Source organism: Pholcus phalangioides, unplaced genomic scaffold, assembly GCF_987345545.1.
Source record: "Pholcus phalangioides strain wild (caught in Gottingen) unplaced genomic scaffold, Ppha-v1.0 ptg000041l_1, whole genome shotgun sequence".
In the NCBI taxonomy this organism is placed as follows: Eukaryota; Metazoa; Arthropoda; class Arachnida; order Araneae; family Pholcidae; genus Pholcus; species Pholcus phalangioides.
In genome coordinates, this window is record NW_028301627.1 from 1,050,311 (window position 1) to 1,068,022 (window position 17,712).

The window sequence follows — 17,712 nt, forward strand, 5'->3', positions numbered from 1 at the left end:
TGTGGTAGAGCAGAGGTCTTCAACCTTTTTCTAGTCACGAGCACTGCACCCCCGTACCTATCATCAAAGGAAGAGCACCCTTACGGCAAGTTTGACATCATAGGCGGAGATAGACTTCAAACTCTGGGGGGGGGGGGGCACGATGATGATGATGGCAATTCATATATACTCATATACATTAGATCAGATGACTCCCTCTTTGACGCTGGGGGAGGGGCAATGCCCCCCGTATCTCCGCCCATGTTTGACATACGCATGCATGAAATCGGGTTGATTTTAATCCTCGAATGCAATCTGTACAAGGCATTTAACTAGTACGTTGATCAAGTGCTCGCGAACACCGAATCGGGAACGAGCACTATGGGTGCTTCAGGGAGCAGCAACATGGTGTTCGCAGGGCCGCATCATGGGCCCGCTGGCCAAGTGGTTTCTCTGAGGCCCTTACCTGGTAAATTCTGGAAAATTTCAACCGGATCTCGTTTTTGCGAGACTCTCTTCTTCTCTTGAGGCTCCCGGGCCGTGCCCGGGTGGGCCCATGCGTTAAGACGGCACTGGGTGTGCGCGAGCAACGGGTTGAATGTGCCTGTGGTAGAGGGGGCCGCAAAATGCCAAGAATCCCGGCCCTGCAAGTGTTTTTTTTTCTCACGAGAAAATGGCCAACAAATTATCATGCCCACAACGTAATTAAAATCCACACGTGGTTCGTGGGACTCGATGACACTCACGCAACCGATAACGCGGTTATCGTTTGTTATCTCGACGTTCCTTATCGGATCCGCGACGTCCGACATCTAAACCCCTACGAGAACCGAACCTCTCTTTCACATCATCTCGTCCAGCATCCGTTGGCGAGATTGTCCCCCCCCCCCGCTCCACGTCGCCAAGAACTCGCCAAAACAGGAAATGCTGTAATTGACAAGCAAAGTGCGACTAAAGAAGATGAAATAAGAATGAAATAGACATGATGGGGAAAAAAATGGGGGGAGGAGTTATGCGGTGTGTGATGTGTGATTGTCACTCCTACTCACGCTTCGCTTCACTCCAGGCACATTTGGATACACATACAAACACACACACACACACACGTTTGGATACTCGCAGGTGGTGGTCATGCCGTGCGATCATGTTGCATCTTCTCTCACCGGTTAATTAATTAATTAATTAATTGATTAATTGAGCGACGATCCGAAAATGGAACTAACATTCAAATGGACTTACTACTTGTTGTGTCAGTTACCCTTCGTGGTCGTAGCTGCTAACGGTGAGTTTGGTTTAATTGATTAATTAATTATTAATTCATTTATTGATTAGGTTTTTTAATGAGGGCGATGGTGTCTTTAAGGGTGGGTCTACGGGCCCAAGTCACTCGCCCTCCACTTAATTTATTCAAGAATTTCAACGATTCTAAGTAAAAAAAATATGGCTTTCAACAGTAAATCCATATTTTCATTAATTCTGAAATTGATTTTTTTCATTAATTCTGAAATCACTTCTTTCACTTGTGTTGTACATTGACTAATTTTGAAATTGTCTATGCTACGAGTGCGGTTCGTTGACAAACTGAATTCGTTCATTAATTCTAAAATTAATCTTTCATTAATTCAGGAAATTCATTCTTTCATTAATTCGGAAAATTTAGTCTTTGATTTATTCAGGAATTTATTATTTCATAAATTCAGAAGTTTATTCTTTCGTTAATTCAGGAATTAATTCTTTCATTAATTCAAAAATTTACTCTTTCGTTAATTCAGGAATTTATTCTTTCGTTAATTCAGGAATTTATTCTTTCGTTAATTCAGGAATTTATTCTTTCGTTAATTCAGGAATTTATTCTTTCGTTAATTCAGGAATTTATTCTTTCGTTAATTCAGGAATTTATTCTTTCGTTAATTCAGGAATTTATTCTTTCGTTAATTCAGGAATTTATTCTTTCGTTAATTCAGGAATTTATTCTTTCGTTAATTCAGGAATTTATTCTTTCGTTAATTCAGGAATTTATTCTTTCGTTAATTCAGGAATTTATTCTTTGAATAATTCAGGAATTTATTCTTTCGTTAATTCAGGAATTTATTCTTTCGTTAATTCAGGAAATTTATTCTTTCATTAATTCAAAAATTTATTCTTTCGTTAATTCAGGAATTTATTCTTTCGTTAATTCAGGAATTTATTCTTTCGTTAATTCAGGAATTTATTCTTTCGTTAATTCAGGAATTTATTCTTTCGTTAATTCAGGAATTTATTCTTTCGTTAATTCAGGAATTTATTCTTTCGTTAATTCAGGAATTTATTCTTTCGTTAATTCAGGAATTTATTCTTTCGTTAATTCAGGAATTTATTCTTTCGTTAATTCAGGAATTTATTCTTTCGTTAATTCAGGAATTTATTCTTTCGTTAATTCAGGAATTTATTCTTTGAATAATTCAGGAATTTATTCTTTCGTTAATTCAGGAATTTATTCTTTCGTTAATTCAGGAAATTTATTCTTTCATTAATTCAAAAATTTATTCTTTCATTAATTCAAAAATTTATTCTTTCGTTAATTCAGGAATTTATTCTTCCATTAATTCAAAAATTTATTCTTTGAATAATTCAGAAAATGTATTCTTTCATTAATTTTGAACTTCAATTAATTTTGCGTTTTGAACTATTCTGGAGAACTATTCGTTTTATAAATTCTGTATTTTGGATTTGTTGAGAAACTATTTCGTTTAAATATTTTGAATAATTCGAAAATTATTTGTTTCAATAATTCATTTATTTTGAATTTTCAATAATTCTGAGTAATTATAAAAATATTTATTTCATTCAATCAGGAAAAAAATTGTTTCTTTCACAAATTCAGAAATTATTTCTCTTATTAATTCAGAAAAACGTTTTTTTCCCCTCAAAAAAAATTACGTGTTTCAGTGATTCTGAAACTATTTCTTTCATTAATTTCGCATTTTGGATTGTTCAGAAATTAGTTCTTCTATAAAATTGTGTATTTTGGATTATTATGAAACTATTTCTTTCAATGATTTTGGGGTTTGAATCATTCAGAAATTATTTATTTCATTCAATTCAGAAATTATTTATTTCATTCAATTCAGAAATTATTTATTTCATTCAATTCAGAAATTATTTATTTCATTCAATTCAGAAATTATTTATTTCATTCAATTCAGAAATTATTTATATCAAAAATTTAGAAATTATTTATATCAGAAATTTAGAAATTATTTATATCAGAAATTTAGATATTATTTATATAAGAAATTTATAAATTATTTCAGAAATTCAGAAATTATTTATTTCATTCAATTCAGAAATTATTTATTTCATTTAATTTAGAAATTATTTATTTCATTTAATTTAGAAATTATTTATTTCATTTAATTTAGAAATTATTTATTTCATTTAATTTAGAAATTATTTATTTCATTTAATTTAGAAATTATTTATATCAGAAATTTATAAATTATTTCAGAAATTCAGAAATTATTTATTTCATTCAATTCAGAAATTATTTATATCAAAAATTTAGAAATTATTTATATCAGAAATTTAGAAATTATTTATATAAGAAATTTATAAATTATTTCAGAAATTTAGAAATTATTTATATAAGAAATTTATAAATTATTTCAGAAATTCAGAAATTATTTATTTCATTTAATTTAGAAATTATTTATTTCATTTAATTTAGAAATTATTTATATCAGAAATGATTTATTTTATTCAATTCAGAAATGATTTATTTCATTCAATTCAGAAATGATTTATTTCATTAAATTCAGAAATTATTTTAGAAATTCAGAAATTATTCCTTTCATTCAATTCTGAAATTATTCCGTTCATTCAATTCCGAAATTATTCCTTTTATTCAATTCTGAAATTATTCCTTTCATTAATTTTACATTCTGGATTAGTTAATGTATAATTGATGGGTTCAGAAGTTATTTCTTTGAAGGAATTTGTATCTTGAATAGTTCAAAATTATTGAAAGAAGTATATTTCTTTCAATAATTTTGTATTTTGAAATGATCAGAAATTATTTAATAAATTTTGTATCCTGAATAAATAATTCAGATTCGAAATTTTCAACAAAGTTGTCTGTTTTGAGCGATTCTGAAATGAGTTCTTTCATTAATTCTGAATTTTCAACAATTATGTATTCCGAATAATTCTGAAAATATTCATTTCATCCAATTCAGAATTTGTTAACTCTTTTGTTGAGTTCAGAAATCATTTCTTTTATTAATTCATTAATTTTGAATTTTCAACAGTTTCGTACTCTGAATAAATCTGTAAACATTTCATCCACACGCAATTCTGAAATTATTTCCTTTATTAATTCATTGCTTCTGAATTTCGAATAATATTGTATTCGTAATAATTCTGAAATTATTTCTTTCATTGAATTTAGAAATTATTTATTTTAGAAATTTAGAAGTTATTTATTTCATTCAATTCAGAAATTATTCATTTCATTCAATTCAGAAATTATTCATTTCATTCAATTCAGAAATTATTTATTTCATTCAATTCAGAAATTATTCATTTCATTCAATTCAGAAATTATTCATTTCATTCAATTCAGAAATTATTTATTTCATTCAATTCAGAAATTATTCATTTCATTCAATTCAGAAATTTTTCATTTCATTAATTCGTTAACTCTTAATTTCGAATAAATGTGTATTCAGAAAATAATTCTGAAAACATTTCTTTCACAATTCAGAAATTATTACTTTCTTCAATGTTAGAGAAATTGTTTCTTTCATTAAATTCGAAAATTGTGAATTTTCAAAAATTATCCATTTTGAATAATTACGAACTTTCAATAATTCTGAATTTTCAGTGAAAGTTGTATATACCTATATGTTACGGTAAATGTGACAAATGCGGTTAGTATACATAGCAACCGGTTATTACGCATACTTACCAAGCTCTTTGAATTAATCACTTTTACCAGCGATTATGCATAGTTACCCAAGTGTTATACAAATACAAATACAAATACAACGCCACAACAGGCAAAATGCCCAACGAGGTGGCTGATAAAAAGATGCCCATAAAAATATGGTTGTCATATGTTTCAAAAATACAGCAACCCAATTAAAAATGCAATTAACACAAATTACAAACAATATATACACATGATAAAATATTATACAATGCCCATAAAGAATACTTATGGTTGTCTTATTCTAAGAATGGATAGAGCTCTTCTCGATTTACCCCAACATGTTTATCGTATTTCTTTTTAAACGTGTCAATTGTGTTACAATTTACTACCTCCGGGGGTAAGCTATTCCATTTATTAACAACCCTATTGGAGAAAAATTCCCTGCGACACTATAACCTTGCATTGTCCCTCACCAATCGATACTGGTGTCCCCTTGTAAAAGCAGTCGATTGGCGGTGTACTAAAAGTTCATGGTCCATCCTATCCATCCCATTGAAAATTTTGAACACTTCGATCATATCTCCTCGACACCTGCGTTGTTGTTGGTAGTTTTAATAATTACTAAAAAATTATCACTTTTACTGGCGATTATGCATAATAGCTAACCCAAGCGTCACGCTGTTGGTGAATATGATAAATCGCACTATATGATATACTATACATCGTAATTCACACACACACATGTATTGTATCATTATATCGGGGTACGATAATAACGTTTGTTATCCTTATATCGGGTAAGTATGCATAATAAATAGCCGGTTAGTATGTATAATAACCGATGTATCACAATTACCGTAACATACATATTCTCGATGATTCCGAAATTATATCTTCCATAAATCATTTATTTAATTGGATACCTAACCAACGATTTTTCCAATAGCGGCCCCCCAAAAGGTCTGTGTGCCCTGGGCCCCCAGAACTTATTAAGACGGCCCTGTTTCCTCCATCCAGTGATTATTATCTAGTCCAGAAATCTTTTAAAATACAATATATATAAGATACGAGTGTTTTCCGTGAGGAGGAGGAGGAGAAAAAAGCGGCCCATCTATTCTTAGGACCGTGACCGAAAGGCTTTTAGTCTCACGCCGCCATCTTTTTTTTTTCTGGGCCCCCCCCCCCCCTCCTCTCGTATACTTAAGACATGTGTCTATATTTAATTCCCATTAAGTCGGCAAAGTTTTGAACTCGAAGCAGATTCTCCTCCATCTTAGATTTGTATCGGTTGGTGGATCCAAGATGGTGGAGCCCAGATAAGGTTGGGGCCCCCTTTTTTTCCATTCTAGGATAGTACCAGGAATGGGCACGGGTAATTCGTTTTCTTTAGAGAAGAATCCACTACCGGAATTTCGAACGATGTAGGGGGGGCAGGGCCTGTTTCTCGCATGAGCAAAAGCTCTTAAATTTTCAAGACCCCGAAATTAGCTGCTTTTTCTATTATAGGCACAGGCGCCCCTCCCCACGCCTATGCCTATATAAGGGATCTCGCGAAAATTCATATTTGCCCAGGGTCCGAACCTATAAGAAACAGGTTGTGCCGTATTAACGCATGGGCCCATCCGGGCTCCTTAAGAGAAGAACCTCGCAGAAATGATATACATGTAGTTTTTCCCAGGTAGGGCCTCTGGAAAATCACTTGGGCCCGGTGGCCCATGTTGCTCTTAAGACGGCCCTATTGAGTAGATCGGAAAAATTCGGTACAGTCGGGGCGAAGAGATCCAGGATTTTGTGGCCCGGTGTGGGAAAACGTTTGGTAGCCACCTACATTACCTACACTTGAGTTTCTCAACCGCCGGGCCCTGACATCATTAATACCGGGCCGCGAGTGTGATTGGCCGTTTTACTTCAACCCCCTCCCCCCTCATTTTCCTTCAAGCCGTGTATTTAACCGGGCCTTCCACTAACAAAAATAAATAAAACCGGGCCGCGGGCTTCCAAAGGTTGAAAATCATGCATTCATTCCCCCTACACTAAGGATTTGGAAAGGCTGTGGTCCAGGGTAATTTTTTTTTTTTTTCAATTTTTACTCATTTACCGATAATGGGGGGGGGGGGCTAAAAGTCTTGGTGAGGGTCCATCAAAAATCTTGTCCCAGACCCGTCAAATCGCGTAGGCCGGCCTCATGTTTACAAGATCAAAATGTACAAAATAAATTATTAATACATCGCACACAGGGTTTTAAATTGAAATGGCCCCCTACAAAATGCCTTACCCACCCCGGGGCGGGGGGTGTCATGGTACTACTGTTTAGACCTTGGAGCCCTCCACCCACGAGAGACGCTTGCAGGACTCTCTCTATAGCCTGGGAGCCCAGTTATCTATCATAAATATTTTTAAGCTATAAATTTTCTTGAAACTGAACCTAAGGATCGGCCTAGGTTCCTTTCAAAAATCAAGAAGCCCTTTCGTGGTCATGGGTTTGGGTCCAGTTTTACGCCACCTAATCATTTGTGGCCGGTCCTGTGTGATAGTACCCTCTTCACTTGCTTAAGTCCCTCCTTTCCTTTGCTCCCGTGACCCTTGTCACGGGCCTCATGATCCCAAATTATCACTTTATTCGTTGCAGGGCCGTAAAGACGCATGGGCCAACCCGGGCCTTCAGCTTCTTTTCATCTTTATTGGTGTATTTTTTTTCCCCGCATCTCTGTGGGCTTCGCCCTCTATCACCTGTCATGGCTCCCTTCTTGATTTCCACCCGTGGCCACTCCGAAAAAATCGTAAGGCCGTCACGGTTACTATTATTTTTTCTTTGCGGCACCCTTTACAGCAGGGCAATAACTAGAGGGAGTGGGGGGAGGCAACTGCCTCGAGCGGAAAAATTAAGGGGCGGCAATTGTTTAGGTGGGAACGAAGAACACCGTTATAAAATTATAGAATTTTAACGCTGTGGGGGCGGCAAAATAATATTTATCCCGGGCGGCCGAAATCCTAGTTACAGCCCTGCTTTACGGCACCAGTTACAGTACTCAACATATTGGGGGCACCATCAACCACCGTTGTTTAACGAAATGGGTGATATCACTCCCACCCCGACCCTCTCTGGAGAAGTGATAAAATAATACGAGATGCATGGGCCCCCTTCATCCTGAAGCAAGAACCCCCAGGTTAGGATCCGTTGCCCCCCCCCAGGCCAGACTTTTCACGGGGCCCTCTAAGGAATTTATAGTGTAAAAGAACAAAAGATGAAGAGAATCGTTCCGAGCGGGCCTCAGACCTCGTCAGCCCCCCCTTGGGGGGGATCTATGGTATGATAGAAGATGGGGGGCCTCTTCATTACAGACGGGGGGATCCGACGACAGGGATTCAGTCCCCGGAGCCCGGGATGTAAATCCCCATTATCATTTTTTTTCCCACACGAAATACTTATTTTAGAGGGCTGAAGGTCTAGTCTTGGGGGGGGGGGGCCCGCTTCAAGATTTGGAAGCCGTGATGGGATCCCATGTTTTATGGGTTTAAGTAGGGAGTTATGAAAAAAAATGTGGGAAACTGCATTAATCGATCACTATAAGAGCCCGTGGCACATAGTTTGGGAATCACCTTTGTAAAAATTAATATGCCAGGCATGGCTCCCCCACATGGGCTGACAGGACTTTAGCTTGGGGTCCAGAATGATTGTTATTTTGTTTTTCCACACTATAAATTCACTGAGGTGGGGCCCCCGGACAAGTATGACCAGGAGGATCCGTGATAGTTACTAGCATAGCCACCGTGTTGCAGGAGGTTTATGGGAAATTTCGCCCCGAAGTTTCACCCCATGACGAGTAAGTGACTGTAAGAGTTGCGATTGAAAGGGTGAGAGATCGTATGAGTGAATGACCATAGCACTGACCAAGTGAGTGGGCGAGTGGCTAGGTGAGAGGGTGCGTAATCACATGAATGATTAACCGAAGGGGATGAGCGACCGTTTGAGTGAACAAGTGAGTGGGTGACCGTCTGAGTGTGAGTAGCAGTATATATATATGACCATGTGACAGACCAAGTGAGTGTGGTCGCTCATGTGGTCACAAATTTGATCACTCATACGTCACTCACCTACTCATTTAGCTGCTCATACGGTCATTCACACGCTCACTTGATCACTCATACGTCACTCATCTACTCATTTAGCTGCTCATACGGTCGGTCACTCACAAGCTCACTTGGCCACTCATACGGCGACTCACTCACCCACCCAGTCACTAATCAAGTGACTGTAAGAGTTGCTCATTTATGTCCTCATTTATTCCTACGATCATTCAACCAATCATTTGATCAGTCATATGGCTATTCAATCACTCACACCCACTTACTCATACGATCACTCACCCGATCACTTGGTCACTCACAGGGCAGGTGAAATTTCCAGATTCCCGTTGGAGGATGTGGGGGGGCCATGATGCCAGAAACCGGAGGCGGATGGTAAATTCGATTATCCCATCATAGATTTTTTTTTTTTGCGGGGACCCCCGACGGCCTCTAGGTGAAGATGATTATCGGTAATACGAGAAAATAATCGGCCTTTTATCGCGATCTTTTTATTCCTGGGGGCCCCCCACCCTTTCTCCTCTCCCCCCCCCCCCTCGACTATACCTCTAACCTGTTTGCTTTTAAATCAACAAAAGAAAACTTCCCCCCTGTTATGACTGGGCCGCCGTTTATTTACCCACCTTGATGTGGGTAAAAGGTAAAGAAAATACGGGGGGGGGGGAGGGGGGCCCCCTTCACACAATTGGCGACGAAAATGAAAATAATTTGTAATAAAAAAAGAGAGGCCTCTATACAAACTCGAGGAAATGCATTAAAATAACCTGTAAATAGGGGTTAAAGAAAAGTAGGGCTGGGGGGCGGAGGGGGCCCCCACCGCTGTCAAGATGCCATTAACGGATGGCTTCAGGGTTGCTGGTTTTTTTTTTGTAAATGTTTTGGCGAGATCTCTGTCTTAGAAGCATTCGGATGTAGCCGTCGTTTTTGATTTCAGGGTCCCTAGGCAGTGCCGTCTTAACGCATGGGCCCCACCCGGGCACGGCCCGGGAGCCTCAGGAGAAGACGGGCCTCACAAAAATGAGATCCGGTTGAAATTTTCCAGAATTTCCAAGGTAGGGCCTCAGAAAAACCACTTGGCCCGTGGGTCCACGATACTCTTAAGAAGGCTCTGTTCCCTAGGGCACTAAAGTTAGAGACTTCAGCAGTATCCACGGATGGTCTACACAATTTCCGCGGGTCACTTTTAGTTAATTTATACAAAGAACGAAAATAATATTATTCACGGGGGTCCGCCGTAGCCCCTCCCGGGTTAAGTGATTTTTCTGGGGGGCCCTGCCCAATTAGAGAAGTACTCCCAACTTCCGACTCACATACACTCGAAAATTGTAACTATATCACAATAGTGAGGCCGCCTGGGTGGGGCTCATGAGTTATAACTGCAATTTATATATGAATTCATTTCAGCCTCCCCCCCCCCCCAGATTAGAGCTAGTCAGTTTGAGGGTCCAAACTGGGACCCCCCTCCCTCCAGGGCCGTAATTAGGATTATTGCCACCAGGGGCAAACATGATTCACCCGCCTGTGGCAAACAGTGTTCTTTGTTCCTACATAAAATTTCCGCCTTCGCCCCCCCCCCCCTAAATTTTGCTACCTGGGGCAGCTGCCCCCTGCCCATTTTACGCTCAAAATTGAGCCTTATCCTCGTTGTACTAACTGTTAAGACAATCTTATGAAAGTTAATAATCGTGCTTTTTTCCAGGGCCCCTGACAACAAGAGAATATTTAGGGAATCTAAGTTTGCCACACGTAATGCCAAGATTAATGCATAGGCCTACCTGAGTGAGGCCTGTTCCTCATAAGTTTGGGCCCTGGGAAAATATGCATTCTTCGGCTCCTTATATTTGCTCACGCAGGGGGAGGTAAGCATATGATATATGTCTGAAATACAAAAAGCAGACCATATGATGTTCTTGAAATGGCCCTGTACAGACGTCCCGTATACACGGGATTCAAGTTCGAACGCAGGGAGAGGCTGAACATACGTTTCACTTTATATTCACGAATAATTAGGGAGAAGAAATGGAGGGGCGATGCTCAGCCATTATCAAAATTTGGGGGCCCTGAGCTCACAGGTTCTGATGCCTGAGGTTTCAGCGACGTAGTCGTCACGAAGGCATTTCTAAGTAGTGTACACGGGCAGGGCCGGTGTTCTCGTAAGTTCGGGCCCCGGACAAATATGAATTTTCGAGGGCTCCTCGTATATATAGTGTTCTTCGAGGCAGTGACAAACTCAGGGATGAGGGGATATGAGAGCCACTGTTTTAAAATACAGAAGGCACCCGGTTTCGAGGTCCTTGGCACGTGCCCCATTTGACTCTCAAACAGGCCCTGTACACGGAGGACCAGTCTATTAGGCATTGGAGGACAGGTTATTAGAGACCCAAGCGTGCTGACTTACCCAGGGATGGCTCTGCGACATTACTTAATAATTCTGTATCCGTGCATAAAACATTTACAGGATAAAATATCGAACTATTTGCAGGGCCCCATCTTAATGAACCTACATTTCAGAGCAGGGTTCCTGGGCCAGGACTTGCTTAGATGCCTTTCGGTAGGGCCCTCAAGTAGGTTTTCAATTTCACTTGAATTCATAAAAATAAAGTTTTGAATTGATAGTGTGAAAAAAACAAAATGTGATAAGAATCGCCCCGGGTCTCAGGGCCATCCCTGCCCTATTCCGGGGGGGGGGGGAAGGAGAAATGCCCATGGCTATCTTTTCAAATGAGCTCACTGGAGACGTGCCCTGGGCCCCAAAGTTCAGGAGGTTTACAAAATGTAAAATAAAGTTAATAATGCTTAGTACAACTTACAAGATTCTGTACTAGGGTTGCTGATGCTTCAGGTCTGGTAAAGTGGGGCCCCCCTAACATATCATCGTCTGTTGCGGGGGAGGGGGGGTTATGTTTATGTATATTAATGGAATATTATTGATTTGGATTTTTCCAGGACTTCAGAGCAAGTTGACGTCAAGCTGTTGCGGTTACGCCACTGGATCTTGTCAGTCCAGTTGTGAAGAGGTGAGTAAATTTTTGATGTTTATTTACTCATGAACGAAATTATATGATTAAAGGACGGGCGGGGGGGGGGGGCCTAGGGGACCTGAGCTTTGTTAGGCATAAAATTTATTCAGAAATTAATTTTATAAGTACAATGGGTGTAGCTGTTAGGTGGGGGGGGGGCCCAAAAAACAGAGAATATGGTCCAAAGAATGAGGCAAAAAATATTTAGACACACTAAGATTCCCACATAGTTTCCTAAACTTTCCATTCCATCGACCCCCTTCTTCAGAAATGTTTCCCCCTCATCGCCCCCGTCAAATCCGTAGCTTCTTTCGCCCCCCTGGATAATGGTCCACTTTGGGAAACACTGCACTAGATCAAGATGTTTGGTGGTTCTCCTAGGCCGAGACCTTTACTGCAGGAATTTCGATGATCCTGGTAAGAAGGCAAGATTTCCGTGATTCGGTGATCTCTGTAAGGCAGGACGGATTTTTCACCGACCCAAGAATTTCGGTGATTCCTATACGAAGGAACGATTTTTAACGGGCCCAAGAACTCAATTAACGGCCCAGAAATTGTTTTTGATCTCATGAAATAGGTTTTTAGTGGGTCCAGAAATTTTCGCGATGCCGGTGACCCAGGGTTTCGGTGGTCCCCGTAGGAAGGTAAGATTTTTAACGGACCCAGGAGCGATGAATTAACGACCCAGGGAAATTCAGTGATCTTTGTGAGGCCGGATTTTTCCATTGATCCTAGGGATATTTGTTATGCCTATGAGCCAGAATTTTCAAGGGTAAATTAGCAGCCCAGGAATTTCTTCGTTCCCCGTAAGTCACTCAAGTGACCCGCGGGACAATCCCAGATCACCTAAGTGACAAGCAGAACAATTCCACGCTCTTCCAGATCACTTAATTAAGTTGCTCGTGATACGCTTTCAAACCGATGGAGTGGCCCGTACCAGACGCGGAGCCCGGTGAGAAAATAATAGCGGGGGCCCCATAGCCCCGATTTTTCTCTTCTGTGATTGAGCGGGAGAATCGCGAAAATTTTGAAAATGAAAATCATGAAAATCCAGAATTAATGAAACTTCAGAATTTATGAAATTATGAAATTATTGTGACCGTAAGTGCGAGGCCTGGTGCGACCGCACCCGTCGCACACTTCCCAAGGGCGGCTCTGGCTCTCGCTTTCCTAAAGACTGAGCACCCTTCAGAACAGTTTCCCGAAGTAGTCAATATCGCCCCCCTGGCGGATGATGGAATGGTCCGGGGGGGGGCGATGGAAGCTACGAGTATAACATAGGACTCTATGGGTTCGCTTGAGTTGGGGGAGGGGGCGATGAGAAGAAAAAACTCCTAAAGAAAGGGTGCGATGGAACAAAAAGTTTGGAAAACTATGGTTTCTTAACCTTTTTTGCCCGTGGCCCCCCATTTGAACCATATTTTTTTCTCGTGGCTCCCCGTCTTACCAAGTCTTCAACTCTCACCTAGAAACAATGATCCTTTATACGTATTGAAATGATTTTTCAAGTCGTATCAGGGCCGTCTCAACATCATGGGGCCCCCCCTCAGGCAAAGTGATGCTATGGTGGTCCCATACTTAGCTGGAAATAAACAGCCTACATATTTCCTACTTACTTTCAGAATTAATTGTACTATGCAAAAAATCATAAGGTGGGGATCACTTATGGACATAAGGCCCCCGGCATGACCCCTTATAAGAGTGCGACTGACAGAGCTGCAGCCCGGGGGCCTGATATGGTTTTCATCATTTTTTTGTTATTCACACTATAAATTTAATATAGAGAAGAGGTCTGTGAAAAATCTAGCCGGGGACCTGCGGAAAAACCCCATCCCCTAGGGAACTTGTTGCAGAATGTAGGCGGTGAGGCCCGGGTAGGTCCATGCCCTAAGACGGCCCTGGTTTTATGGGTAGTTTTGTTGGCTTCCGTAAGTGTCCAGTCACTAATATAACAGCTTTATTTCTTCACACCTTAATTTTTCTTTCTCAGCTCTCTGCAGCCTTCCAAACCACCTGTCACGGCCCCCTTTCTCCTATTCCTCCCGTGGCCACTCCTCGAAGTATCCCAGCACCACTAGGGGGGCCATACGACCCCCGGTTGAGAACCACTGGTTTCGAACACAGTTTCCCAAAACTTCGCCCATCTCGCGCCCTTCTCCAGAAATTTTCTTTCTCTCATCGCCCACCGACTCATAGGATCCTTATGTTAAACCCGAAGCTTCTATCGCCCCTCCGGACCATTCCACCGACCACCAGGGGCGATATTGCCCACTTTGGGGGAAAACACTGGGTCCGGAAGGTGATAATGTCTGTTGTAACGGACGCTCATCTTCGAAGAGATTCATTCCATAACGAGTGGTAAATGATAGTCTTGTTTATATTCAGTGTTATTGCAGCCTCGTCTATTCAGGCCTTGATGGAACGGGCTCTCGTCGACAGGATTTCTCTCTTCTATAAGATACAAGAAAGAAAGCCTTTCTTCGGATTTAAAAAGAAGAGCTTTTTCCTCTCCCACAGAAATCCGAGCTGAAGCTTTTAGCTCTCTCTCTCTCTCTACGCACACACAAGAAAACGATAGAGGGAGAGAAATGTTCTTAAGTAAACACTAACACACAGTCTCTCCTCTCATTGTATTTGTATGCTTTTTTGACTGCCGTGACGTGTTTCCACTGACAAGAGTGATGATGAAGAGCAAATGTGTGTTTCCCCCTTGCCATGTTGCTCTGTGCTAAGTAAATACTCATACTTCGTTCCGACGGCGTAATCACGTGCTCGAGAGAGAAGTTGCTCTTTTTTTCCCCCCAGTTATTACCACTTCATCGTTTTCTATCGCTTGAAGATGCTGGGATTCTTTCGATCGGGGCTAGCGATTCCAGGCCTCCCAATGGTTGGTACACGCTCCTGGATATCGTCGGGCCACGCGTGGGCTCGTCCGAGAGCTAATGAAGAGAGCTTTCTTATGGTATGTCACGAGAGCCGGTTTTAGGAATATAAATATCAGGTACCCGCGCGGGAGCGTGATTGCAATCCCTACTTTCTTAGTAACACGGGAAGCATTAGCACGCCGGTTGATTGGTTGCTGCGAGCAGAAAAGTCTAGAAAGACGTCAGGAGAGGCGGAGTTTTGGGCGAAATTGAATTTCTAAGTTCATTGACGGAAAATTAGAGCATTGTTTATTGAGTCAGCGAATGATAGCTCGGCCCAGCTTCGCGAGCCGTTATTAGTGTCTTCTCGATGCACGTGAACCGCATTTCATTAAATCGGAAACAAAAATGGAAACATTTTTTAGTAAATCAGTAAATGACAGCAAAGATGGAAGGATAGGGGAAAAAATAGGGAAAAAAGACCGAATCGAACACACAACCATGGCTCCCACAAGGAATGGGCTGACAAGGCTCCAGCCCTGGGGTCCGGGATGATTTTCATCATTTTTTTTTTGTTTCTTCACGCTATAAATTCACCATAAAGGGGCCCGTGAAAGTCTGGTCGGGGGCCAGTAAAAGATCCCACTCTAGGGGCCCTGCTTCAGGATGTGGGGGCCATGCACACAACCTATCGGTACGTGAGTCTCGTACTATAACCATTACTCCAACGGTGGATGTCAGATTCACCCACAACTAAATGTATCTATTGTCAAACGTCGCCAGCAGAAATTTCGCCGTGAGTGACGTAATGGTTCATCACTCATTTCGGCCAATCACGATGCGCTACATTTCTACAATGTAGCTAGAAATGTAGGGATTGTTTATAAGCTAACCCGGGCTGGAGAGCATCTAGTCTGAAAGCGCAATCACAGACTTTTGTGAATCGGTTGATCATCCTGCAGTATTCGGGCTGAAGCAGCACCTCCTAGAGATAGAAGGAAGGCCCCCCCCACACACACTCCGCTTCTGACGTCAGTAAGTAGTCCATTTCCCCTCCTGAATAAAAAAAATACCCTCCTGGGAAAAAAAAATTCCCTGCTCGTGGCAGTATCATCGCTGTGAGGAAAAGAAATGATCGGGCTCAGAATTGGCGATTTCTATGCCCCACATCCAATCACTATGCGGTATTTGAGAGCCAATCGGGAAGATTCTGCGCCAAAATATGATGCCGTGTTTCAAGATGTGGCAAACTTGCTAGGTAGCCTGAATGACGTTTATGGTAAACGGTGCCGAGGCCTTCTATCTCTAGGAGGTGCTGGCTGAAGACGAGACCCATTCCAAAATATTAGGTCAACACGCAGGCTTGTTCGAAAACTTACAAATAGAGCTTTCATACGATACATTAAAAGCCTGCATTGCCACCACAAATATTCAAAGTATTGGAATATTTGCTAGTCTGAAAGTGCAACCTAAAATACTTACGAATCTGTTCGTAAGACGTAAAAATCGATGTCTAATTTCTTATCGGAACACATTGATGTCCAATATTTTCTATTATGAAGACATGAAGTTGGACTATTTCCACGAATAGTTGCTCATGAAATCCTCGTGCGTTTCCAGGTTCACGTGTAATCATCCTGACAATTTCCCGACGTTCCTCAACGAAGCATAGTTGAAACTATCGGGCCACGCGCGGGCGCGTTCGAAACCTTATGAGAAGAGCTTTCAAATGATATGTTACAAGCCTGTTTTAGAGACATAAATATCCGAGGTATTCAGTCTGGAACATCCAGTTGTCCAAAAGTGTATCCTAAGATTTTAGGAATTCTTCTGAAGGCGTAAAACCCAGCAATTTCGATGAGGGTCGCTCATCGAAGTCCCGTTTCTATTTCCAACTTCATCTGCGACGCCCACTAGGGCTTTCGAGAGTTTCTAAACGAAGCCCAGGCAAAACTTTCGGGAGGATGCGGATTCATTGGAAAGCTTATGAAGATAGCTTTCATATGATATGTCGCAAGCCTATATTACTGTCACAAATATTCGAAGTATCCAGGCTGGAACCATCTCCTAGCCTGAAAGTGCAACCTAAGATAGTTACGGATCTTTTTATTCTCTTTCTAAGATATGATAAATGCAACCTTGATCACTAATTTCTTATTGGGTCATATCGGTGACCAATATTTTCCCATTCTGATGGCGTAGAAAATTTTCGCCAATGTCCGCTCATGGAATTCTCAGGTCTATTTCCAGTTCCATCTGCAATCGTCCGTTATGCGTGGGTTCATTAGAAGCAGTTCAAGTATTACGTAAGCAAATTTTTAGCCCCCCCCCCCATCAGCAAAATTACGTCATCACTGCCCCCTACCTCCTAACGCATATTGGTGGGATCAGAAATGTACGCGGGAAGGGGTTATAGGGGACTCGTGGGCCTTCCCCCCCCCAGAAGAAAAAAATTTTTTATGTAAAAACCCTTGACCCGCAGGCCAAATGTGGCCCTGAAGGTTATCTGACGTGGCTTGCCCCCCCCCCCCAAACATAATTTTGTAAAAATGAACTAAGCGGCACATTTACAAATCGCTTAAATGACCAGTGGTACAATTCCAAAGCATTTAAGTGGCCCGTGGCACATTTTCAGATCACTGAAGTAGGCCTCAAAGATCACTTTCACATTCAAAAATCACGTAAGTAGCCCGCGACACAGTTCCAGAACACTTAAACGATCCGTGGCACATTTAGAGATCCCTTGAGTGACATGTGGCACAGTTTTAGAGCACTTAAGCGCCCCTCAGTGTGGTTCTACATCACTCACAAGTTACCCGCGGAACATTTTCCAGATTACTCAAGTGATCCGTGG

At 41.0% G+C, this 17,712-nt stretch overlaps 1 protein-coding gene across 2 annotated transcripts in view; it reads left to right on the plus strand.

Annotated features, from left to right (window-relative positions):
• The first annotated feature begins 1,077 nt into the window (after positions 1 to 1,077).
• Positions 1,078 to 17,712, plus strand: part of LOC149065026 (reversion-inducing cysteine-rich protein with Kazal motifs-like) — a 62,871-nt gene continuing 46,236 nt past the window's right edge. Inside the window, exons 1-2 of one of the 2 annotated variants that reach the window (XM_089254480.1) lie at positions 1,078 to 1,261; positions 11,921 to 11,991. In XM_089254480.1, the coding sequence (XP_089110606.1) occupies positions 1,192 to 1,261; positions 11,921 to 11,991 (141 nt within the window). In that variant the 5' untranslated portion in view covers positions 1,078 to 1,191. Of the gene's footprint in view, positions 1,262 to 11,920; positions 11,992 to 17,712 lie in introns of those variants that run through there. The other variant, XM_089254481.1, reaches the window with a different exon arrangement.